The sequence below is a fragment of the Sphaerodactylus townsendi genome, linkage group LG01 (assembly GCF_021028975.2).
Source record: "Sphaerodactylus townsendi isolate TG3544 linkage group LG01, MPM_Stown_v2.3, whole genome shotgun sequence".
NCBI lineage: Eukaryota > Metazoa > Chordata > Lepidosauria > Squamata > Sphaerodactylidae > Sphaerodactylus > Sphaerodactylus townsendi.
In genome coordinates this window covers 126,760,913-126,788,102 of record NC_059425.1, presented here as the reverse complement: position 1 = coordinate 126,788,102, position 27,190 = coordinate 126,760,913, and the positions used below count along the sequence as shown (strand labels likewise).

The 27,190-nt window shown below is 39.5% G+C and overlaps 1 protein-coding gene across 2 annotated transcripts in view; it reads left to right on the top strand.

Moving 5' to 3' along the window:
- GRIK2 (glutamate ionotropic receptor kainate type subunit 2) overlaps window positions 1-27,190 on the top strand; it is a 656,874-nt gene that overhangs the window by 394,282 nt on the left and 235,402 nt on the right. For both annotated transcript variants that reach the window (XM_048493884.1, XM_048493875.1), the window contains exon 12: window positions 15,236-15,459. In XM_048493884.1, coding sequence (XP_048349841.1) covers window positions 15,236-15,459 — 224 coding nt within the window. The remainder of the gene's footprint in view (window positions 1-15,235; window positions 15,460-27,190) is intronic.

The following is a 27,190-nucleotide window of genomic DNA, read 5'->3' as shown; positions in this document are numbered from 1 at the left end:
GTCTGTGAAAATAATTGCTTATCAAAATCATGTATGCATAATCTTTGGTATGTAAAAGCATTACTACTTTAATAAAATGCAAAAAAGCACTCTATATAAATATTCAGAAGTAGCAAAAAAGCAAAGAACTTATTGATAACCCAATAGGAATCTCAACTCCAGGGATCTAACAGAGCATACAAAATCAGGGTACAGTTAAACAAGGGTGAAAGGAACCACAGCAATGGTGGGGAGGAGTGGGAGATACCCCTCAAAGCATCTTTTTTCTTCTGATTCCAACATACCTCTGGTCTCTGCCCCCTTTCTTCTACTTCAAAAATGGGAAACAACGTATTAAACAGTTAAACAGTTAAACAGACTTGCTTCACTGAACAAGAACCAGTAATGGTAGGTCAGGGTAAATCTATACTGTGCAGAAAGGATGACCATGTCATCCATCAACTCCCAAAATGCATATTAGTAACAGGTTCCGATGGTGGTGGGATTCAAACAGTGGCGTAGCACCAATGGATCTGGGCGGGGCATGGCGGGGGCATGGCCAGGCATTCCAGGGGTGGGGCATTCCTGGGCGGGGCTGTGGCAAGGACACAGGGCGCGCGCGCCCCAGGTGCAGTTTCTCTTCTCCCCGCCTCTAGATTCAAATAATGACTGTTTAAAGTATTAAAAAAGCAATATACCAAAAGGTAGTGTATTATTTCTTTTTTATATAATTATATTGATTGATTTTAAATAATAACATAAGTAAGGAGAGAAACCAAAAACTGTTTACAATTGTTAACATATTACAAACATATCTAATTGTCTATCTCTCTCAACCCCCCCAACTAAAACATCCTATATTGCCTCCCTCCTTCCCATATTTCCCTCCCTCTCTACTTTCTACTTCCCCTTCAGATTCCTATAACTACTTTATCTATTCTACTTGAAAAAACTAACAGAGGGAGAGATCCAAAATCCTTAATCTAAAGGAGTAGTTTACTCTCTTTCCAATATAAATTTCAAGGGGAAAAAAGAAAATGAAAAATCTTTACCTAAAATACTTTCCCAACCTTTACCAATAAACAAAAAAATAGAATTACTATATATTGTATTATTTCATACAGTTCATACACATGTAGGGGGGGGTACCATGGGGGCAGGGGACCCTGGGGGGCGATTTTGCATCCTCCACTTGATGAGATTTGTTGTACCCTGGAACAGAGATTACCCCCTTGTCCCAAGTGGAATTAATCATTAATAACCGGTTCTCCGAACTGAGAAAATTTTTAGTAACTGGTTCTACCGAATAGGTTCGAATAGGCTGCATCCCACCTCTGCACCTACACAAACTTCTCTTAAGATACGTATAAAAGTACCTGATTCATCACTATAGCCAAACAGTTTTAAAGTTTATCAACTAAGGGTGAGATGATTCCCTCGTCAGTGTTGCATTGCCCTTCCTCTGCTGTGATCTTCTGTATAGTGGAGGACCTACAAGGCATGGACAGAAGGTTGACTACCTTGTTCCTTCACCTTTACATAGCTATGCTTTCTGAGCTAGGACATTTCATTTCCCTGATCTGCTGCAGATCCTTCTTAAGCAGCCCCCTCTTCCAGTACCTTCTCTGATATGTTCCTTCCCTCTGCCCCTGTACCGAAGCAGAAATGTCGTAAAGTCCTGTTTCAGCTACAGCTGCCTCCTAAGTTGCTCCCTTTCCCAGGCAGGATTTTATGATGATTATGATGATGAAAAAGAGTTTGGATTTACACCCTGCCTTTTTCTTCTATAAATTTTCTCCTATAGACTTAAAGTGGCTTACAAACTCCTACCCTTCCTCTTCCCACAACAGAAACATTATGAGGTAGGTAGGACTGAGAGAGTTCTCAATGAACTGTGATTAGCCCAAGGTCACCCAGCAGGCATTATGTGTGGGAGCAGGGAAACAAATCCAGCTCACCAGATAGAGTCCACCACTCATGTGGAGGAGTGGGGAATCAAACCATGTTCTCCAGATTAGAATCCACAGGCCTTAACCACTATGCCATGCTGATGTGATTGGTTCACCTGGCTGCCAAACTCTATTACTGAACCCAGAATTTGCAGCTCCACTCTTCCTGTTCTGGGCATGTTCTGGTTTGGCTACTGCAGCTGCCAGTTGTGTATGGCTCATCTCAGCTGAAGTGGATTGCTCCTGCAAGTCTGCCACAAGACAGAAGGATATGAATGTAACAAATTTGCATATCCAAAAGTCTATAGGTATAGCAAATGATCATCTCGTTGTGAGTTTTCTTTTTCATTTACTTAGTATGAGTCAGCTGTTTGAAAGTGGAACATATATATCAGTTGTGGGATTCAAATTAGCTACAGGTTCTAGCGAACCATTGCAAACCAGCTGAATCCAACCTCTGACCTATATATTCTTTAAAGTCAGCTGTCTATTTGGTGTCTTTTTGGAACCTTTGTGCAGAGCTTGTTATAACTTACAAACTTTGTAAAAAGAAGATTTATTAAGTCAGAATTTTGAGGCTTCAAACACTATTTCACCAAATCATTACACATCATCTAAATCTAAATCAAAATTTCAGCCAGGGTGTGATTCAAATTAACGAAATGTAAGATGCTGTCTTAACAGGAATATTTTACACCTAAGTTCAGAGGAACAATGATTCATGTTACATTTCCAATAAAAATAAAGGAGTAGAACAATTCCTGTATACCTCATCATCCTGGTTTTAATTATAAAATGGCACTTGTCAATGTTAAAATGCAAGAGCTTGTTTGGTTTTCATTTCAATTTCCAGTCACTGAAGAGAGGCCTGAAAATCTGCTGGTAGCAAACCTTCATAACTGGACACAGAGCACCTGTCCATATATGTAAAAATATGGTGAACTTAGTCATCTCCTGGTTTTTGCTGCTTGCCTTCATAAGCATAGGAATTACAAATCAACTGGCAAGCCAAAATAAATACTTGATTAGTGGATTATAAATTGTTCAGGCCTGATTTTAGAGAATTGTGTTGAGTCCTGATTACCACAGCTGTCAAAAGTCACCATGGGCTCTCAGACAAAGATGCCACCTGGGCCCACCATATGACCTTGATCCAAACCAATATCTTAACAAAACAAATTACTTTGCTTGTTGTTGTCATTAATCTGTAGTAATAAAAGAATTGCCCTGTCCATCTGTCCATTTATGGCAGGCACAACTCATCAGAGAATATAGCTAGGAGGCTCAAAATTGGTCATCAACTTCGGAATAGTTGTGGGAGTTCCAGGGCCAAAAATAAAAATCATGGGAATATCTCAACCCAGGTCACACACACATCCTATCTGCAGTGGAATCTAAAGGTATTTGGTATAACTCATCAGAAAATAATACTACATGTTTGAAAATTGGCCAACAACCCTAGAATGATGATGGAAGTGGTAGGCCCTTTCCCCACTTACCCTTTTCCGAGGGTTGCTGCGCGCAATTCCCAGCGCGCGGCATCCCTGGCGCGTGCCCGGGCGGGGTCATCAAAAGGAGCCCTTTGAAAGAGCGCCAGGAATGCCTCGCGCTGAGGGGCGCGACAGCAGCAGCGTCGGGGCGGCTGTGCTGTCGCCGCCCCTCTCAGTGGGGAGTGCCGAGGGACCCCGCGCTACTCTCCTCGAGTAGTGCGGGGCTTAAGGTAAGTGGGGAAAGGGCCGTAGTTCCAAAACTGAAGTGAATTTCAACTCTCTGAACCAGGTAATCTTCATGAAAGGCATCATGACATAAAAGAGCTTTGAAGCAGCTTTTTATGTATGTAATATGTAATATACAATGTACTATGTAATATTATGTATGGTAATACTCAGATCTCCAGTCCCCTCTGGAAGGTTGCTGGGTGACACAGTCTCAGGCAGAGCTACCTCACAAGAATAAAATAGAGGACAAGGGAACAATTTGGATCACCACTTGGGAGAAAGACTAGGAATGGAATTTGTTGTACATTTAATTTTTAATAACATTAAAAAGATTATGTCATTTGTCATATAATAAAATAGCCTTTATTAAAGGCTATTAGATCTCTTCTACGTATATTGCCATTAAAACAGATTAATGTTCCATTAACATGTATATAAAGAGTAGAGGAGGGGAAAAACCTCTTTTAACTACTTTGATAGATCATGGGGAAATATTATCCCCCCCCCCCCAAAGGTTTGCTGCTTTACTAGTATTAAGTACATTCTGTTGCCAAGCAGGACAGAGATAAGAAGGAAAAGACCAAGATTTGAAAGTCAGTTGGTATAGTGGTTAAGGTATTGGATAAAATTCTGAAAAAATCCAGGTTTGAACACCCGCTCATGCCATAGTCATTTGCTGGGTGATCTTGGCCAATCACACATTCTCTTTAACTTTCTGCGATGAGGGAGGATGGATTTAGAGTAGGGATGTACATAAAAAATTGGTAATATTCAAATTCTGGATATATATGGAGACTGAAAATTTTTGTGAGCTGCCCAAAAATCCCAAATCCCCATGCTGATATGGTTGGAAGTCAGAGGGAGAATCTAAAAAAAAAAAAAAAAAAGTCCATCATACCCTATAGGGAAACTTTCTGGGACTCTGGGGGGCCATTTTTTCAGAATAGAAGCACCAAATTTTCAGCATAGCTGCTGGTGACCATCTTTAGAGAATCTTCATGTTTGGTAAATATTGACTAAGGGGGTCCAATTTTATGCTCCAAAGGGGGTGCCATTGTTTTCTTCCATTGTTTTCTTCATTGTTTTCTTCCATTGTTTTCCATGAAAGAATATAATTGATCCTCTACTTCAGTCTTTCTCAAATTTGTGTGTTCTTGGAGAGTCACCAGCAGTTATGCTGAAAAATTAGTGCCTCTGCCTTGAAAAAGCCTCCCCCACCCCGAGATCCAGAAAGATTCTTCACAGTCCACAAAAATGATCCCAAAATGATCCAGAAAGAAGTCACTTTTTCTGACTTTTTTGTGAATTTGGATTGCCAGGTACAAGTTAAAACCTCTTTTTTTCTGACTGGTAAATACCAATAAGGTATTCTTTATCTTTTGGGGAGGGGGGGTCAGCTGTGCCAAATATACACCCCTAAATTAAGAACATAAGAACTAGCCTGCTGGATCAGACCAGAGTCCATCTAATCCATCTAGTCCATCTAGTCCAGCACTCTGCTACTCGCAGTGGCCCACCAGGTGCCTTTGGGAGCTCACATGCAGGATGTGAAAGCAACGGCCTTCTGCTGCTGCTGCTCCTGAGCACCTGGTCTGCTAAGGCCCTCAGCCTGCTAAGGCATTTGCAAGCTGAGATCAAGGAGGATCAAGGTTGGTAGCCATAGATCGACTTCTCCTCCATAAATCTGTCCAAGCCCTTTTTTAAAGCCATCCAGGTTAATGGCCATCACCACCTCCTGTGGCAGCATATTCCAAACACCAATCCCACGTTGCGTGAAGAAGTGTTTCCTTTTATTAGTCCTAATTCTTCCCCCCAGCATTTTCAATGAATGCCCCCTGGTTCTAGTATTGTGAGAAAAAGAGAAAAATTTCTCTCTGTCAACATTTTCTACCCCATGCATAATTTTATAGACTTCAGTCATATCTCCCCTCAGACGTCTCCTCTCCCAGCTAAAGAGTCCCAAACGCTGCAGCCTCTCCTCATAAGGAAGATGCTCCAATCCCTCAATCATCCTTGTTGCTCTTCTCTGCACATTTTCTATCTCTTCGATATCCTTTTTTAGATGTGGTGACCAGAACTGAACACAGTACTCCAAATGTGATCGCACCACGGCTTTATATAAGGGCATGACAATCCTTGCAGTTTTATTATCAACTCCTTTCCTAATTATCCCCAGCATAGAGTTTGCCTTTTTCACAGCTGCCATGCATTGAGTTGACCTTCCCATGGAACTATCAACTAAGACGCCCAAATTAGAACTTGTTTTTTTATCTTTGCTTTTAGCTGGATGTTTTAATAATTACTGTAAGCTGCTTTGAACCATATTAAAAGGTGGGATATAACTGTTTTAAGAAAACCAATAAAATTGGTTGTAGAATTCAGCTCTTTCAAATTGGGAAGTTAGTTCCAAATACATTTACTGCAGTAGCCCTAGCAGTAGCCAATTTTGTATGGGCATGTGTTGGTTTTAGTTACATTTTTCCTGTGGGGCTACATGGACCAGCTTCTGCATGGTAGCTGATGGGCATAGTAGAGAAGTAGGATTACTAGCTGCATATCTGGAGCAGGTAAACTCTTACCACTTATCCTAATTCCTTAACCTCAAGAAACTGAGGAGCAAGAGAAAAATGGTTGCAAAATGGCTTCCATAGCGAGGTTCTAGAAATTTGTCCATCTCTGTGGTCGTTATCATAGAGGTAAGGGGAAATTCCTGGAAGTGATATCCAAAGGTGTAGCTGGACCAGAGTGTGCCTGCTGTGCACTCTGTGTTTTCCGCCCCTCTTCCATGCAATGCCCTGCCCCCTGCCCCCCCTTTACCTTAGTTCAGCCTGGAAAAATGGCCTGTTCCCTTCAGAATGAAAATGGCCTGGTGGGAACTACACTTGCCATGACACCCTTTGGAGCTTGCAAGGTCTCCTGGGAAGTGTAATTCTCACCAGGTCATTTTAAGCCTGAAGGGAACAGGCCACTTCTCCAGCCTGCACTGTTTCAATAAGGTAAGTGTGGGGGCTGGAGGGTTCCATGGAGGAGTAGGGGAGTGGGGTGCTGCGGGGGCACGGGGGCAATTTTTCACCCCCCAGGCATGCACCTGGTGCAACACGCACCCCTGGTCCCCTGGTAGCTCCACCTCTGTTGATGTCACATCCTCCCTAAACTCCACCTTCTCCATGTACCACCCTCCAAATCCTTGACATTTTCTGAGGAAGTTCTGGCAATTCAATACAGCACCTAGCCACAAGAATTAGGATAGCATGTAGAGGTTCTAAATGTTTCTGGTAGTGCCACTTAAGTTCTCTAGGCCAGTGGTTACTTAAAGTGATACCTTATTCCAGCATAAGTTTTCACAAGTCAGATCTCACTCCATCTGATGCTTTTTTTGGTAGCTTCTTTCCTTTTCCCCTTCTTTCTGTTATGAATATAAATGTGTCAACTTAAAGGATATACACCACCTGCATCTGATGGAGTGAACTTTGACTCACAGACGTCTATGCAGCAATAAATTATATTCATGTTTAAGATGCTTCTGGACTTCTCTTTAACATTGCTAAAACTACCCCTTTAAATTACTCTGCAAGTTAATTTCACTTGAATTGAAAAGACATGAACTCTAATGGAAATAAATGTTAAATCTCAATAGATTTTACAAGTTTTGTAATAAAAAGTGTTTCTTAAAAGGTCTGCTGTAACTTTTTCATACATTACATAAGATTCTAGCATGAGTTTTAATTTTAAATTCAGACATGTAGATTCATTGTGACTTAGCTTTGTGCATACCAGATTTCAGCTTCTTGAGGACCAATTCACAATACACATTTACATATTTTATATTCAACCTTTGTTTTAAAAGTCATAATATTTTACTACATCAAATGGAGCTGAAAGAATAAGGTGGTGATTTTATTTTCTATAAAAATATAGGTGTTTACATATGAGGGCATGAGCAGCTTTATGAGTGTCAAACCTCTGTAGGTTTTATGACCTAACTTGACTTATTTTCCTTGCAATTGGAAAGAGATATGCAATAAAAATATGCAGTCAAGTTCAGAACTGAAGGTAACCAGCATTACCGTTTTATGTAATGCAGGCATTCTTTTTGGAATAGTAATTATCCTTTGAATATATGCTCCAAGTTTGTTAGACATTAGAAGCCTGCCTATTCATACTTTTTGGACATTGCTAATCTGGTTTAAAGCAGACCTACTACAGAAGCACCACAGGAAGAAACTGTGTATAGTAAAAGCGGTAAAAACAAAATAAGACTGTGATGTTGACTGCAGATTTGCCAACTGGGCCATTTTTGAATGGGCTTGACAAGGATTTTCTCCTTCTTGCAGGTTTTCAGAAAGAGGGTTTCATTTGTTCTTGTTATAATTGATGTAATGTAATATAGATCCACATCTATATGAAGCAACATGGGGCCAGTTTCCTCACTAAAGAAATACACAGAGAGGGAGACTTAAGTAAGATTTTCCGCATCCTGAAGCCAGCAGTTCTTCGATAGCAAAGTGGTTTGAGTATTTGCCTGTTGAGCTAAAGGGTTGCTGGTTCAATTCCAGCCAGGGAAAAGTTGTTTTAATGAAATGGGGAAGTGTATGCTTGTGTCTACCTTGCATTTACTGTCTTAAACGATTACAGACGAAGGCACATGGAAACGGGGCCTTGTTTTAATCACCCATTTCCACTTCCTGATACAGTTCTTCTACGCATGCTTGTGGAGACGTGGATCCATCCTTTCAAAGATTAAAAAAATTCCCGCCCCAGCACAATGCGGCAGCTGATCAGGATAGCCCCTGAGCGGATCGCGCATTTGATCCGCCGACAGTGTTTAGGAGCAAGGGGGTAGAGGTAGCAGTGGGGAGCATGAATCCTTGCTCAAAAGCTCCCAATTCTTTTCAAACCTGGTTGAATCTGGCTTCATCTTTCCAGTGAGGAATCGACCTCAGAGTCCCTTAGGACTGCCAAGCCCCTGCTAGAAGTGTAGGATCTCCTGCTGTCTATCATTTGGCTGGCACTGGCCTTACTAGCATCAGGGGGAGCCATAGCAACAACAAAATGAAACATTTCTTTTGGCATACACCAGAAGTGATATCACTTCTCTGTTGGCAGTGTAGGATGGTTTGGTATTTGGGCAAATCTCTGTGTTAAAAATGGCTTCTACCATGGAGAAATTGCCCAAATACTAGACAGCCACATACAACTGGTGATGCAGTGACATCCCTTCTAGTGCTCCACTGGAAGTGGTGATTTCGGGGACATCACTACAACACTGAATTGGGCTTTCTCCTCACTGCTGATGTCCCCCCCCACCTGATTAATGGGGGGCAATCACATCCTAAATCATCCAGTTTTTTAATGACACGCAGAAGGTGGGATTTATGGAGACCTTGTCTCTCCTTGACCTTTCCTGCTCCTTCCTCCTTCATCCATGCTCAGTTTTCAGCCACTAGCTGGTAGGACCTGCCTGTGATCAAATTGTGTCTTTTAAGACTTGCCAATGGTACTCCAGAGTCATTGGTACCAGGTTAGTGATACTAGACTAGGGGAAAAGATAACAATTTTTGACCTTAGGTTATTGCTTTCTGTGAACTGAAAATCTGGATCTGGTATCCTAAACCTATTGTGTTCTTTCTCCAATAGATCTATACTCTCTTTTGAGTGAAACAGATAATAAGGTGAAGTCTTTGAAACAGAAAGCAGTTGTTATTTAGGAGTGTGGTATTATTTTTGGAAACTGTATGCTATTTTCTCAACATCTCTGAGAATTTATGTTATCTTGAGAAGAGGGTTGACATATATTGCTAACAGTCAATGACAATTCAGAAAAGATGAAAGAAAGCAAATGTTTACACAGTGCATAATTTACTGCCACACTGGCTTATGATAGCCAGTGGTTTAGATAGTTTTAATAGGAGACTAGGCAAATGAAATATGCCTGACAATATTAGATGCTGGGACACAAATAGCTGAGTAGAGGGTTTGCATCTAGCCCTGCTTTCAGAATTCATATGGTTGGTTGGTTTAAGAAACAAGGTGCTGGACAAAATGGAGTTTAAATCAACCAGAAACACTCTCCTTATGTTTTTACAGTCTTTTTTAACCAGTTCCTAAATTTTGTATTTTGTAATCTGTAGTTTATATTCTAATCATCTTATTAAGTGTAAGTTGGAAGTAAGCAGGTCTTGTAGTCAGATCTCATGCAGCAAAGATCCTGTTACTTTTATACCAATGTTCGTTCAATTGTATGTTGAAACATTGTATACTTGAAACCAGCATAAATTAGCACTGATGTGCAATACCATCAATATATATTCTCAGTGTGGCCAAAGGCAACATAGACAAATTTTCAACATGGCCAAATCTGTGAATATTTAGAGACTGGAGCCATGAACAGACAAGGCTGAGCTTTCAACAAACCTGAAAAGAAGAGTTTGGATTTATACTCCACTTTTCTCAAGCATAAAGAATCTCCAAGTGCCCTCCCTTCCAGCCCCACAACACATACTTCGTAAGGTAGGTGGGGCTGAGAGAGTTCTGAGAGAACTATGACTAGCCCATGGTTAGCCAGCAGGATTCATATGTAGGAGTGGGGAATCAAACCTGGTATTCCAGAGTCTACCTGCTCTTAACAACTACATCACTAAACCCTCCAGATTTCCAAGAAAATGATTGTGATAGTAATGCAATCATAAAAACAAGAAAGGCCATGCTGGATCTGACCAAATGTCCAAAATCAGGCAGCTGGCTACAGCAGATAGGGAATATGGTCAGTGGATACATTCCAAAGTAAAGCACAGATAACTCCAAGTTGGAAGCATCAAAGCAGAAGAGGACAAATCCCAAAGGTGTGGTCAGGTCTAGTCTAGAAGAGTAAAGTTTGTAGATTCCAACACATATCCCAGCTACACAGGCAGGCATATGAACAACCCATTGGTCCCAGACAAGACTCTCTTCACTGGTTGTTTAAATTGGGGAATTAACTTGTTGGGACAGATAAACCAGTTGCAGTTAATTAGGTTGTTTTGGCATTCCAAAACCTTTATAATTCAACAATGCTGCTGTCAGGAATTAATCTCCACTGAGCCAGCAATCTTGCACTTCTTTGTCACTCCTGAATTTCACATCATAAATGCCTCCTTCACTGCTCTACAGGCTCTGGTGATCCCAAAGATGAGACTGCCAACTGGGTCTCAGGCATAGCTTAAGTTCCTGAACTGGAGGGCTGAGTATATGGTTTCACAACGTATATCTGTGACTGCTCCTATTACAACTTTTACCTTCTTGTTATTCTCTGTCATCAGCCCTGGCAGGGATTGACCTCCTCCATCTCTTTACAATTGCTGCAATTGGGACATCTGGGGCAGCTTGCCCCGGGCACCGCCATTGCAGTCACGTGTTGGGCCGGGAGTGTGTTGGGGGCAGGGCGGGGTGTTTCGGGGCGGGAAGTAACGTGCGGACAGTTCATGTCCCAGGCGCAGTTTTCCCTCACTTTGTCACTGAATTGCTTGCATTGAATCTCATTTGTCATTTTCATGTCCATTCCTCCAGTTTGGAGACATCTTTTTGGACATCTTCATAGTTTATTTTTGTTTTATCTGTCCTAAATAATTTGGTGTCATTTGCAATTTGGCCACCTTGCTGTTCACATCAAGACCCAGGTAATTGATGAAGAGGTTGAGAAGCACCCACTCCCAAAGCAGCTCCACTGTTCACATCCCTTCATTATGTGAACATTTATTCTCACTCTTTGGTTCCTGTTTTTTTAGCAAGCTCTCAATACATAGGAGGACTTGTCCTCTTATCCCATGATTATGAAGTTTGCTTAGCAGTCTTTGGTGGGGGACTTTGACAAAAGCCACGTACAGTGACCATAGGCTCATTCCTGTTCACATGTTTATTGACATTTTAAACAAAAAAGCCCTCTAAAAGTTTAGTAAGACAGAACCAGTGGTGGGATTCAGCAGGTTCGCACCACTTCAGCAGAACCAGTTGTTAACATGGTGCTTATAAACAACCAGTTGTTAAATTATTTGAATTCCACCACTGGACAGAATCTACCTTTGGGTTTTGTTCAGTAAGATTTGCCCTTCTACATGTTTGACAATTCTATCTTTAATAATGTTTTCCATGAATTTACTAGAAACTTACAAACACCAGGACAACTTCACAAACACCAGGACAACTTCAATAAGGAAGAAGAGACTTTGAAGATTAGCAGGGCCTGGCTCCCAGTACTTAAAAAATGGACTGATAACCCCACCCACAATACAATGCACTCAACCACACCTTTGCAAAGCAAGTTCCACCCAAACAGTTAATGATTGGTTCCCCATCCTGGGACATGGACAATATACCACACTAAACTTTCCTTTCTCACTTAGAAAACATACTTTTCTCTGTGATATACCTCTGAAAATGCCAGTCACAGATGCAGGTGAAACGTTAGGAACAAAATCCACCAGATCACAGCCACACAGCCTGGAAAACCCTCCAGAACCAGTTGAATCTGGCCGTGAAAGCCTTCGATAATACATTATTAGAAACAGATTTTACACTAACTGATCTGTAATTTCCTGTGTCTCCCTTAGAATCTTTTTATAAATGGGTGTTCCATTGGCCAGTCTTAAGTACTCTGATGCAGATGCTGATCTTAGGGACATGTTACATATCATCAAAAGAAGTTCAGCAATTTCCTGTTTGAGTTCTTGAAGAATATAATCTGAGCCATGTGACTCGGTAGTTTGCAGTTTGTTTATATGTTCTAAAGCTTCCTTCCATGTTGCCACAATTTGTCCTTATTCTCCCCTCCCTAAGACATCTATTCAGGAAACGCTATCTGCCCTATACCTTCAACTGTGAAGGCAGATGAGAAGAATTCATTTAGCTTCTCAGCAACTGCTTTATCCTGATACATTTAGTATCTTTTTACTCCCATTGTCATCCAGTGGTCCAACTGCTTCCCTAACTGATTTCCCATTTCTAATGTACTTAAACAATTCCTTATTGTTGGTCTTTAAAATCTTTTTTTTTTTTGCATCTCCAGTTGTTTACTTGCATTTCCTTTGTGCATAAATGTGTTCCCTTTTGTTTGCCCCATTTGGGTAAGCCTTCCAGTTTCTGAAGGAAGGCTTTCCCCCCTCTCTAATAGCTTCCTTCACATTACCTGATACCTATGGTGGTCACCTCTTAGACTTTACACTACCTTTCCTGATCCGTGGTATATAATAACAACAACAAGAGCAACAACAGTTGTTATTATTACTATTCGTTAAAACTCTTCAAAATAATAAAAATGACACCTTAGCTTGAAGAAATAAATGATATTAGTGTTGTTAGCCTTAATGTGTTGGTCTCTGTCAGTGAAAAGCAAGGATGGGAGCAAGACTCTTTACAGAGCTGTTTTGGCTTCTGAGGGAGGACTCTTTGGGGCTGGTTGGCATGGGTAATCCAAGACTGGCTGCTTGCTATTGGCTCAACAGCAGCCACCACAGGAATGCCAGTGTAGTATTGTGTTTGGAGTTTCAGATCAGGATCTAAGAGATCCAGGTTTGAATTCCCAGCCTGCTATAAAAGCTCACTTGGTGACCTTGTTCCAGTCACATACTCCCAGTCTAACCAACCTCATAGTATTGTTGTGAGGATAAAATGTAGGATCAAAGAATGATATTAGTCACTTGGGTCCCCATTGCAGAGAAAGATGGGGTATAAATTAAGTAAAGTAATACAATAAATATTGCTGAAGGGGGCAGATAAAAGGTTTGTTGGTGGGTGAGAAGAACAAGAAGAAGTAAGGAAAAGCTGCAATATGGGGGCTGACAGGAGGAGGGAAAGAGGCAATAGTGTGGGGAGGGGCAAGTGTCTCAAATCCTTTCAGATTTTCTATCACCAAAATGCGCCCAGTACAACCTGGCAGCCAGAACTGTACAGTTTCTCCTGGGAGAGGCTACCAGAAGAGGGAAGCCATTGTTTCATCTGGAGACAATAATTAACTTCACTATCAATAGGACAGGGATTAAATGTATGTATACTTGGTGGGACCTCTCTAGCTATGCAAAAAAATAAAAAACCCTCAAAAACCTTAGCATGAAAATTAAAAAGCAGACACCCCTTCAAATGGCCTCATGAGAACTGATACTGTGCTTTACTAATCAGATGGCATGGAAAGTGAAGACTGCTGAGGTGTCAGTTAAAGAGAAACAGTTGAGAAAGAAAAAGCCAGCCTGCCAAGAAATACACCGTCTTGGTGTGAAAGTTTCAATTGAATCTCAGTCCTGGTTATTATAAATTTTTGAAATCTTTTCTTTGGATTGTAATTATTTTGTCCTGGTCCCCAGGAATGACATTTTGAAGAGCATTTTTGGAAGCTGAGGACAGCTGAGCATCAAAGGGTTTAAAAAATAGTGGTATAGGAAAATTGCCTGCTCAGAGTATTGTTTATTAAAGACAGGGGAAGGGGACACTCAATCATTAACCACCTTCTCTGATTTTTCATGGTTTCCCTAACTTACAGCAGCCATGTAAGTGTAACAAATCTTACCAAAAAAACCCACAAACCCCTAGTGACTTCTGTTTGCACTTTGATTCATAAAGTGCAGTAAAGTTATGAAGTCAATGAATGTCAAAACCTTTTTTCTTCAAGTGCCGAGTAAGTATGGAAGATAGGATGTTCAGCGGAGATGTGTAGAATTTCACTTGATGTTCATTTCAGCAAGAAAGTTTCAACTTTCTATCCAAAGTGACTAATATAAATTGAACTTGAGCTGAAGACTGTGAACCTGAGCATTGCTTCAGGAGTACAAAAGAGCAGATGGAGACGTTTCTTGTGGGGTTTTATTTTCATTGTAATGGTGTGGAGAATAACAGTAGTTTCTCACTTAGCTTTTCAAACTGCCTTTGAAACCTCTCTGTGTTTCAAATGTATTTCATCATGAAAAAAGTCCAAAAGCCCACAACTCCACACAGAGCTAATTGCATGGTTCCCTGTTTGATTGTGACCAGAGTGCTTAAAATATGAGCTTACTTCTCACATCATGTGGATCAGGACAGGTTTAATAAAATAGAGACCGAGGCCCCTTCCACACACGCAAAATAATGCATTTTCAAACCACTTTCACAACTGTTTGCAAGTGGATTTTGCCATTCCGCACATCTTCAAAGAGCACTGAAAGCAGTTTGAAAGTGCATTATTCGGCATGTGCGGAATGAGCCCAAGCTTTTATGCTCGACATTCATTACATTTACCTGGCTTTTTGAAAAGACACTTAAACTAACTGAGAATTAAAAAGAAAACATTTTCCAAAAAATAATTTCACAAAGCAATTTTCTGTCCTGTTTTCTTTCATATATATAATGGTGTCTGTGAATGGAGCAGTAAGCTCTTGGTTGGAAGAGTAGCAGTATAAATCAACTTCTTTACTAGAGAAGGAGGAGAAGCATAGCTTTAAATTTCCACTTAATTGGTAATGAGACAGGTTTCTCAAAGTGTAAAGTATGTGTTTTGTTTAATTTGATTGCCTGCTTCTGCCTGCTGCTTTTGACTTATGGCCTATTTTTCTTTCTCTCTCTTTCTGTCTTTTCCCCCCTTGCAAACAGAAAGCTGACCTTGCGGTTGCGCCCTTGGCTATTACGTATGTTCGAGAGACGGTCATCGACTTTTCCAAGCCCTTTATGACTCTCGGAATAAGTATTTTGTACCGCAAGCCCAATGGTACAAACCCGGGCGTCTTCTCCTTCCTGAATCCTCTGTCCCCTGATATCTGGATGTATATTCTGCTGGCTTACTTGGGTGTCAGTTGTGTGCTCTTTGTCATAGCCAGGTAACATGTCAACCTTTTGTGATGTTTTTGGCAATTGTTACCTTTTTGCTTCAAGAATAATTGTCAAAAGTCACAAATTCTTTCTTAACTTCTTATACTTGTTTTCTAATCTGTGGTGGGTAGAGAAAAAAACAGTTTTGCAAAGGGCTCTCATAATTAATTGTATTGCCCTACACCATGTGATGCTTCAAGGCTTCTAAGCATGTATGCTGTATCTCCCAAACAGTCGATAGATTGGGTATGTGCATTTCTTAGCAATAAATTGGAGGACTTGAGCTAGGGGTTAGAAATTGATATCACCTGCACATTTTTGTTTCTTTTTATAATAGTATTAGTGAAGGTTTGGATTGGTTAGAAAAGGAGGTAAGTATTTAAATTATGCACACAAGAATTTTAGGAAAGGTAATAAAATCCTTTCTCCTTTAGGGCAGCATTACTTCATAGTAAATCATCAGATCAGCAAAATGTACCAGATAATGAATGATGAAACTGCCTCTGGGTGTGTTTCTAGGCCTGGGCCTTAGTTAGTTAGGAAATACTAGATTAACCTGCCACCATATTTTCCCAGTTCTCTGTCTTGTCTTATTTCCTATTAATTTATTCGGCATTCTCCCCACAAACTTTTTTTAAAAAAAACTTTTCATCAACATTAGTCCTGGAGGATTGGGGTGAGAAATACTACTTTTTACACAAAACCAGATAGCTAAAAACATGGCTTTCCTGAGAAGACTAAAACAGATCAAGGTGAAGCTAAGAGTTCCTTCCTGGAAACTTGCATGGCACCAAGAGTCAGGCACCCAGTCCTATGAATCTTTGTACATTCTAGGCCTCCCACACATCCATGAAGCTCTCATATAAATTAGGGGTATTACATTAGTCACATGTGTAGTTGCCTTGGTTTTGCAATGGCTAGGTGCTCCTGTGCAGACAAGACGTCACCATCTGCTCAAAAGTTTCTATAGATATTTAGGCTGGACACTGAGACTAGAATTGCCAACTTCCAAGCAGGACTTGGAGATCTCCGAATTGCAGCTGATCTCCAGATGACAGAGTTCTGTCCTCCTGAAGAAAATGGCTGCTTTATGACATTATATCTGGTTAAGGCCTGTCCCTTCCCAAACCACACCCTTCCTAAACTCTATCCCAAAATCTCCAGAAATTTCCGAACTTGGAGCTGGCAACCTTAACAGAGACTGCAATCCTGAACAGTTTTAATTCCATTGATCCTGATGTTTCAGTACTCTATATGTACAAATGAACCCAAACTGTTCAGCTCACCACTATTAAAACAATACACTGAAGACTATATGATGAAGCCATTGTATATTTGTGCTTGGGACTGTCTGACTGAAGACTCTTGTTGCTTCATTGATGCCAGGCTGCTGATTTCTTGATTTCAAACTCTCCAACACCTGTTTACTCTCTTAAATTCCTTATTGTTCCATTGAAGTTTTCACTAACTACTTATGGAATGGAACCTATATTAACTGTTCTGTTTTAGTCACACATAGGGAAGCTTTGACACTTTTTGAATTAAACAAGAGAAGCCTATTATGACGGTGCTATGGGGATCCTCATTATATAATACACAGAAAAATAGAAATGATAACAAATGTGGCAGAGAAAAGGGTATCTACCTGTTTTCCTATGTGTATTTTTAAAAAGATTTCTTAACCAGTGCTCCTGGGGGTTTTTTGGTACAGGCTTTCTCAACTTTGCATGTATTGTTTTACCTTTGTATTCACAGTGAAGATGAACATAGTTCACTTTATTTATATGTGCTAAATTTCTGCTACTTTCATAATATTCCATGGGTACTACTTTCTCCTTTTGTAAGAGATGACTAAGGCCGCTTCCGCACATGCAGAATAGTGCACTTTCGATCCACTTTCAGTGCACTTTGCAGCTGTGTGGAAGAGCAAAATCCACTTGCAAACAGTTTGAAAGTGGATTGAAAGTGCATTATTCTTCATGTGTGGAAGGGGTCAGAAGCATCCTTTTAAACAGTTCTTTGGTGATATCTGCAAATATTGGGTAAATGGTCTTTAAAGTCACCACAATCATAAATAAATTTAACAGGCACAATACAAAAGGTGGGAAATTATACATCCAAAGCAGCAAAGAGTAGGAATATACAGTCAGTGTTTACAAAGGAAAGAGGTAAACAATTAAGTGAGATATGATTCCGTGATATTTATTAGTACTACTTAATATGAGTTACATTGGTGTGGAACTAACTGCCCTCCAAGAGCCCTCTCCAGCCCAAGAAGACTTCCTTCAACTTAAGTAACTCTTTCTTCAACAGAAGAGCTGCTTAAGTTGAAAGAAGGCTCTTAGATGAGAGGAAGTCTCAAACTTTAGCCAAAAGGGAAGATAGCGTATAAACATTTGAATGACTGAATTGAATGAATGAATTAACTTTGCTTAATGGAGTGGTAGGATATGAGCAAGGTCCACTCCAATGAACAGAAATTGAAGGGTTCCAAGAAAGTTAACTGGACAACAGAATGATATAGGTAGGATTCAGTGTAAAGTCCATATCATCTACACTAGGACACTAGCTAGAAGGGCTTCATAGAGATTGTGACTTCTCATAGGAAAGAAATGGGCAGACCATTGCTGAAGGGTGAACAGAAGCATGGTGATTGGGCGTGGCGCAGCCCCGCCACCTTCAAAAAAGTTTGTGGCTATGTGGCAAGCAAAAAAAGATAAACATCTTCAGCTTCCCAATGGACTGCACCGCCCTTTTTGTTGACATAAGTCTATGCCAGCAAAAAAAAGATGCTGACTAAAGTTGGTTTCATTCCCGGTTGGTCCCATCTGATTTGCATGGGCTCCTGTGCTGTAAAAGTGCTAGAGCTTCAGCAGCATTGGAACCTGGGTGTTATGTAGTCCCCTGGTGCTGGCATAAGTGCCCCAGGATGTTACCTATACCACTTTTAGTGGCATCAATGGTGACACAGAGATCACACTGCATCCAGAGCCTTCCCCCTCCCTCAAGACTGCACTGTTAAACACTTGTGTGTTAAATACTTACGTGAAGAGAGTGAAAATAAAGATGCTATTAATCAGACGCTGACACCTGTTTAGGCAATGCCCCTGCCCCCCAGGATGTTTTTCTTGGGGCAAGAATCATAGTGGCCTTGCATTCCTTTTCTATTTGTGGTAGGAAGCTGTCATGTGGACCAAGAAGTCTCCTTTTGTTTGTTGAGGTATCCCTCACCTTGTGAAAGAAAATATGTCAACTAGGTTTCATCACATTAGGTCAGCACTATCTTATGTTCAGTGAGACTCTTGCGTATGGTTGCCAACCCTCGGATGGGGCCTAGAGATCTCATGGAATTACAGATGACCTCCAGATTACAGAAATTAGTCCTCCTAGAGAAAATGGCTGTTTTTGAGGATGGGATCTATGGAATTATACCATGCCAAGGTTCCTTTCACCTGTCTTCTTCAGGCTCTCCCCCTCTCCCCAATGCTCCAGAAACTTCCTAACCTGGAGTTGGTAACCCTTCTCTCACAGTTCATTTTGGTACTTTCTCAGTATGATGAGTGCTTTAGAGAACTGAATGTATGACAGCAGAGATGATTTTATTTTGTTTGCTTTACTTGTTTATTTGCATATGCCCTGAGTAAAATTATATAACTTGAAGAGGCCCAATGAATCATATGCATGTGTCATAATTTCAGTTTGGTAGCTGTGTTGGTCTGCAGTAGGAGCAATGTTCTAGTTCAGTGGCACCTTATGATCTACAAGGTTTCCAAGATATATGCTTTTGAGAGTCAAAGCTCCCTTCATTATACAGCTGACAAAGGGAGCTTTGACTGTCAAAAACTTATACCCTAGAAATCTCATTGATATTTAAGATGCAACTTGACCCAACTCATTTATGTGTCAATCAGTCTTGTTATATTTTACATTTTTTGTTTGAACAAGGTATTATTATAATAAGCTATACTCTGTACATTGAAAGCTTCTTCAAGAGTATTGTAGAATTCAGAAATATTTTGAACGTATGAAATTACATTTCTGAAACATACTATTTCAAAATCCTGTGTTTGTATGTCATGCTTTAGCACACAAGCAAAATAATGATATAGAAGTTGTGCCATGGATTATTTGTGTTTGGAAATAGCCAACTACTTACCCTCACTGTTCTACAGAGTAATTTCTTGCATGGTGTGCAATTTTAAACAAGTTAATGGCACTCATATTATAAAGTGGTGTACTAATAAATTCACCTTCCTAAAAATGTTTTCTTGCAGAGGGAACATTTTGATCAGCATTTAAGCACTCCATCCCCCAGTTTCTCTCTAATTCTTGAAATGTTCACCTTTCCTCCCTCACTGAGCATGAAGGGATGTTGTCTGTAATCCACATATTTTAAAGGGCCATTTTGAACTTTCTCTTTTAATTTCTTGCCATGTTGTGTTAGATATTGAAAACATCTGACCTGAAAACATAATAAGCACATATTGCTGCTAGCATATGGCATTAACATCCCAATCCAGATAGGATGTGTGTGTGATTGGGCTGTGGCATCAGGCTGTGCCTATTTGTTTGCCCCCTCCATTGCACAAGGGGTACCCCCATTACTGGTGGAGAAGGCAAAGGCACCAACAACCAGGTGCCCCATAGTTCTGTGGCAGTGAAACCTAGAATGGGCACTGCTACTGAGCAACACTGGCTTCTGAATGGACACCTGCACTGGGGGTTTGGTGAACCAGGGTTTTCCCAGGGGTAAACATGACTATAATCAGCTTCCACCAGTGTTCAAGTCTAGGAATGCCGCTGTTGGAACTCTCAGACGTAAGCTTGTTTGGGCTATCAGTCAATTTGGGTGGCAGGAGAGTTTTGGAATAACTCCCCTTACCACACCACCTGAAACTCTGGATTGCACTGTAAATTACATTAAACATTAAACTATCCCATGAACTCAGATATATGTATTCTTAAAAGTTCAGCTGATTAGCTTTCATTATATAGTATTTAGTACATAAGAAAACACCCCTGAATTTTCTTTTTCCAAATGGTTAGTATGTAGTTTTTAAGAAAGAATCAGATAGTACTAATGCTATCAGCACCATCAATTACTAATGTTGTGCAAAGAAACAGATAATTGACATAACTTTATGTTCTGAGAATTATAAAATTGCACCTATTTTGGGGATGGATATAATTCTGAAACATTCTAGAGGACTGATAACAGATTTTCAACTAGACAGTGGCTGTTTCTAGTAGATTTAATTAGGTGATGGTTAGTTGTATCCTGACTTCATATAAACAGTTATGTGTCATGAAGACAGTTTCCTCCCCTTCTAAACTGCTAATTTGTCTTTAGTTTCACCAAATAAGATTTTTTACATTGTAGTTACAAGATATTGCACATTTGTGTAATTGCTAGTGTGCCTTCTATCAGATACAATATCCATGTGATAACATTGATGTGTATGCTTGAAGTGTTGTGTGATATACAATATCTTTGTGATCATGTATTCTGTAATTACTGCATTTAATGGTTTTCATTGTGCTACATTTATCTAACAAATTTGTAACTTTGGCTCATTCCGCACATGCAGAATAATGCACTTTCAAACTGCTTTCAGTGCTCTTTGAAGCTGTGCGGAATAGCAAAATCCACTTGCAAAACAGTTGTGAAAGTGATTTGAAAACACATTATTTTGCGTGTGCGGAAGGGGCCTTAGATGTTTTAATGATGAATTAGTCATAGTTGTTTTAACAAGGTTTTTAAAACTATCAAACTGAGCAGATTTTCATGCATTAACAATAGGATACAACTGTATAATAGATATGGTGCATGAGGAAATCTTTTGTGTGTGAACTGTATGTTTGGTAATGTGGCATAGACTCTCTTCGCTTAAAGGAATATTTAGAAAACATGTTAAAAGAAAGCCAGTCAAACAGAATAACACACAAGGCACTGGTTACCAAAATTCTTGGTGTAAGACTCACTTCTAAACTTACTATACCTCTTGAAACCTAAGACTGTAGTAATACCAGTGCATGTGTGACAGAATATTTATTCAATTAAGAGTGGGTTTCATGGATCATGACTTTCTCATTTCAGCCCTAGGATTCCCCCAATTCTTTGTTCATGGGAGTCAGTGAACTCCTATAAGTAGTTTAGAAAACAAAAGGGAGAGAGAGCATGGATTAGTGGTAGAGCATCTGCTTAGCATGCAGAAATCCATGTTCTATCCAGTTATAAAGATCGATAGCAGTTTATGTACAAGACCTCTACCTGAGACCCTTAAGAACTGCTACCAGTAAGACTGAACAGAACTGACATTAGTAGACCAATGGTCTGATTCAGTATAAAACAACTTCATGTGAGTATGTCTGCAGTACAATGTGGAATCAATGGAAATCACCATTTCCTCTTCCAAAGACTAGTGCCCTTAATTCTTTGGACTGTGTGATTTGATTCATGCCAGTAAGTCCAGGCTATATCCATAGTGTGGTTGATGAGCTGAAGCTCTAAAAGATATTGGTATTGAAAGAGGCGAGGATGATTTCACTGTCTGTGAGGAGGATGAACAAGATCCTAATCTTTCAGAATAGTTTCAGAATAGTTTCAGAATAAGTGACACAAGGAGATTAGATTTATTTCATGTGAAATCTTACATTTAATTTTGTGCATACCTGAATTCCATACTTAGGATGCGATAAAATGGGCAGTTACACATTAATAAGTTCTACTAAATCATACAAATTTCCACCTTTGAAAACTGCTTTCATAGTTTTTGAAAGCAAAGTTTGTCAGATTACTTTATTTAAATTTTCACTTTTTAATGTCTATTCTATTTTTGTACCAAATGTTTGTGCATAAACACATTAATTTTGAGTGAAACATATGGATTTAATCTTTTTTATTCAATATTTTATTTTAAATATAAATACCAAATTATTAATTATATATTCAGTAGGAGTGTGTTGTAATATGAACAAAATGACAGGCAAAAACATCTTATATTGATGTTGAATAGATTCAGTTCCAGATCTCTACAGTCTCTGTCATTGCCATTATCCAGTAGGCTGGCATGATCCATCCAAAGTGAAGCACTTTCCTTATTGATGGAAGAGTGAAATAATCTATATTTAACAGGGCAGTCCTATGCAGAAGTGCTCCCCACTGATTTCAGTGGGATGACACTAAAACTTTATTGGAGTATAATCAGTGAACCTTTAAAGTATGTTACCTTGGCAGAAAGAGTCTTATTGTTTATGTCTCTCTGATGACACACAATATTTATTTAAGAAAAAGTAAAAGCAATTTCCAGCAATTTTAAGTGGATGATTAATGTACCCTAGTAATCTCACTTTGTTCTGTGCCTTTATAATGAGATATCAATAGTTTTATAGGCTTAAAGCACATAAAAATTCCTAATTATCCAACTTGGCGTATAGCTTTTCCTTTCATACATCTGTTTTGTTAAGACACTTAGACCAGCTCTGTTGGAAATAAAATTGTCCCATGTTCAAATATTTATTTTATACTACTCATGGCAGGTATGATAGTCAGTATGGTAAAATCAACTGATTACTATGTCCCTTTCTGCCCAAATCCCCTAAAATGTTTCCAAAATGTTTCAATCCCTCCTTTTACAACACTGTATTTCTGCACTCGCCCCCACACAACAATTCCTGGCTGCCATTATGCGATTTTCCCTTTTAAAAAAGTTTTGTGTGGAATTGCTGCTTCAGTGCTTCACAGCCTCATGCTGCATTTTATACTCCTTGTTTAGTAGATGCTGCAAAGACTGGTCCGTTCCAAATGAAAGAACAAATAGTGAAACTATGCAAATAAACAGGTGAGGGAAACTGAGCGAGCTCAGAAAATGGTGCCAAGGAGGAAGTTCAGAGAAGCATGGGAAACATAGTAAACTGATCACATAGCAACTGAAGACATTTTCAGAACATTTCGGCCAAATAATTGTTTTAAAGGGGGATTCTTTTAAAACATTTTGAAATGAAATGTTTGGGGGTAAAAACAGTGTGGAACTATATGGAGGAAACCATTTATTTCCTCAAAGGCTTTCATGGCTGGATTCAACTAGTTCAATGTTTTGCCTGCATCTGTGGCTGGCATCTTCAGAGGTGTTTCACAGAGAGAAGTCTTTTGCTCACTGTCTCCAGTGTTAATACAACACTGGCAGGAACACTTGGGACAAACACATTAACAAGTCCTTTGTCTTTGTGGGATGGATAGCCCAGGGCTGGAGATGGAAGCAACAGCTTCCAAGGCAGAGGCATTGTGTATCCAAGATGAAAGATTTCTGTTTCTTTTCATTATTAGTGTATTCATTTATCACAACTAAGAAAATCATTTCAGAGATGTTTCATTTTTTTTATTAGTAAAGAACATTAGAAAGCTTTCACCAAACCCATAAAATAATGAAAGTTATCAGAGCAGTAAAGCTTTAGTCATTCAGGTAGATCCAACTAATTCACAAAAGGATTCTGTTCTTCTAAACTTATATTTTTCACATTAAAAAGTCATAGGGCCTGGATTTCTTGCCCCTCTGTGTTCTCTAGGCCCAATGATTACTTCCTTAAGCTCCTTGATGCTGGTCATGATGAAGCCCTGAATCATTTAAGCTACTTTTGACCAAAGGAAGGTCATCCCAAAGTGAAAGATCTGCTCTTTCTCTCTGATCATTTTTCTACTAGCTGAAAAGGAATTTGGCATACTTGACATTTATATTCTTCTATACACAAGTCAACAGGGCCCTGACATTATTCCTTGACCCCTGCTGGCACACCGCAACATTGAAGAGTGTTTAGGGAGGAGAGCTCTCATTGTTGGCAGTTTTCCCATATCCAGAAGGTTGCATATTTAGGGAGCTGCTTTTTTAAAAAGATAATGAAATATGAAACCTTAGTATATATATTCACTGCTCTGAACACGCAATTTAAATCCTGACTTGAATTCAGAGAGGTTAAAATGTCTTGATTTAAAAATAATTTTTTAAAAATAAACTTTTAACATTTTCACAATTGCATGTGACCAATCACCTGGCTAATTCATAGTGATCCTGCTGGATTATGTCTTAGAATGCATTGGTAAGGTGCTTATATGTGCTAGAAGAGGATTATAGTTGCTAAACCTCTTAGTTAATGGAAGATCAAAGTAGAAAATTTTACTTCACTAAAATCAAGGAAAATTATAAGGTCTATGTGGCGTTTCCCCTAACCTCCCGGTGCCCTCGCCTTCCCATCTCCCACGGTGTCAGCCTGTGTGTGACCCAGCGGGGCAAGTCCGGGCGCTGTGGCCGAGCCCGGACAGTCTATTACTTTGTTCTTAGATGTTTTTAGAACTTGCTGCTTCTAAATCAGAAAAAAAACCCCTACATAGCCAATGATAATTTAATTCTTGTTTTAAATGTATTTCATGTTGGAGTTATGGATTTAGTTGAAGTTGCATTCTTTCCAATAGTAAATAACAGTCCAACATTCAGCAAAGGTGGTAAGTAGAACACTATTATCATTGGAAAGCATGTTTAAATCACCTCATACTTTCATAAGTCTGGCTATTAAAATGTAGTTCAAACAAAATATATGCTTTGGAAACTGATGAAATATATACCCCAGTCAGCCTCCTGGGAAGGCAGTTTCAAAAATTTAATTGTTCTCAGATTTTGTCTTTTAAATTAACATTTATTTTTTAAAACTATATAATCAATATGGTATTTTAATTGAGAATATTATGACATTTGTAGATTTGCATTTTGCATTTGTATTAGTTAATTATTTTAAACATAAATCGTATTTTATCCTGTCACCCATCGATTGAAATTCTGCGCTTGCCAATGATTACACTAATTTAATCTTCAGAAAGATTTCCCAATAAAGATATTCTCCATTTGTATTAGCAAATGCAGATCTGGGGTGGTAATGACTGTACTTTGCAGGTGAATATTGCAGTGAATATTGCAGCAATGCACCCCTCAGTTGCTTCACAGTAGCCACATACTAACTTTTCCATGTATGGAAACTGTTTCCTGTGAAGGGATCCAGTTGGTTGGCCAAATGTCCAGCTTCATCCATTTACTTAAAAATGCTTAATTTTCCATGAGAAGAAATGCAGAAGTTTATTTTGTAAATAATTTCACAAATAAATCAGCAGTAGGGCAGTCTGCTTTGGGACTGTTTGGGTGGTAAAGTATAATGATAATCATCTGCCATCTCAAAACTGAACAGGAAAACAAATTTATATTAGCAAAAGCCAAACTTGCAGAAATTAGGACTTTTGATAAGGTACTTGTAAAAGAAGGCGCTTATATTCTGCGCTGCCACCAAAAATATAAAAACAAAGCCCACAAAAATAAAACTGATTCTAAACGGCCACCACCTTGACTGGGGAAGACACATACAGACAGAGAACAAAAATAACTGGAACGAGTTTTTAGTTGAACAAAACTCAAATTTTTTATTGCTGGCTTTAACACAGAGGCTTCTCAGGTGAACTGGAGAGGAAATAAGCGTATTGGTTGCAGAGAGTTTGATTAAGCTTAGCGGTTTCAGAGTAAGTTTGTTTCTTAAAAGCTTAATGGTTTCAGGCACTTTACTTATGTTACACAATGGACACTCACAGGTGTCGCTTTACTTAAGATGTTGTTTCACAAAAAGATGTTTCACAAAGATGTTTCTTTTGGAGGTTTCACACTCCCTCATAAAAATAAAAATACCAGTCTGCTGTACCTTCCCACAAAAATAACACACTCAGTCTACGCCCTGTGGGATTCAGGCATACAGCCTCCCTCTCCCACACTCCTAAAACTCGGCTTCTCTGCCACAGGAGCTGGGCCTCCCAAGACTGATGTTACCTTGGAGGACAGACTTACAGACTGTTAAGAGGTTTCCCTCAAAAATAAAACAAAACACCTGAGGGCGGACACACGCCTCCAATCTCAGGGTATTTGATCACTGAATAGCCTCCTCAGCTATTCCTAACACCACAGCCGTGAGAGATCTAGCGGATTCTCCTCACTCTGTCACCAAAAAGTACCCGAGGGCACACAAGCTCACACAGAGCCCAACAGTCCGAAGACTAAAAATGAAGAACCCCTCAGCACTGGCGCTGACAGAATTTATAGCCTTGGTGTTTTTCTCTGGCCAATCAGGGCTGGCCAGGGCTTAACTCTTTCAGGGGCGGGTCCACCCTGTAATCTGAATGCAGGATAAGTGCATTCGTCACAGTACTCAATACACATACATCTAAATGTCTATTGATTTCATGAAAGAAGTAAAACTTTTTCATTGGCTAAATTAGTTATAATAATAACATATAATCAGACTGGAAACTGATGCTTATAACCATATTCTTGCCATTTTTATTTAGACAGTTTCTCCACTCTGGCCTCCTGCCCCCATGGAGTATCTGGGAAAAGTGACTATAGGCAAAGTATTCAGGTGTCTTGACAGACTTTCTTAATAAGTGCAAACATGACCTGTAAGCCTTCAAATAATCTACTGATTACTGATCCGAAGACAAGAGAATCTTATCTTCCAGATGATAGCTAGAAATTGGATTTTGCTGTCATCACTCTTTGTACATGTAAATTTCTTTCTTTTCCTAGATATTCAGGTAATAAAACAGAATAATTGCCTTTTCTTAGGTATCTGTTTGACAAAATTATCTATATATGTGGTTATGCTCAGTCAGTGGAGTTAATCATGCTTATTTTTGTTATTCTTTTTTGGTCTTGA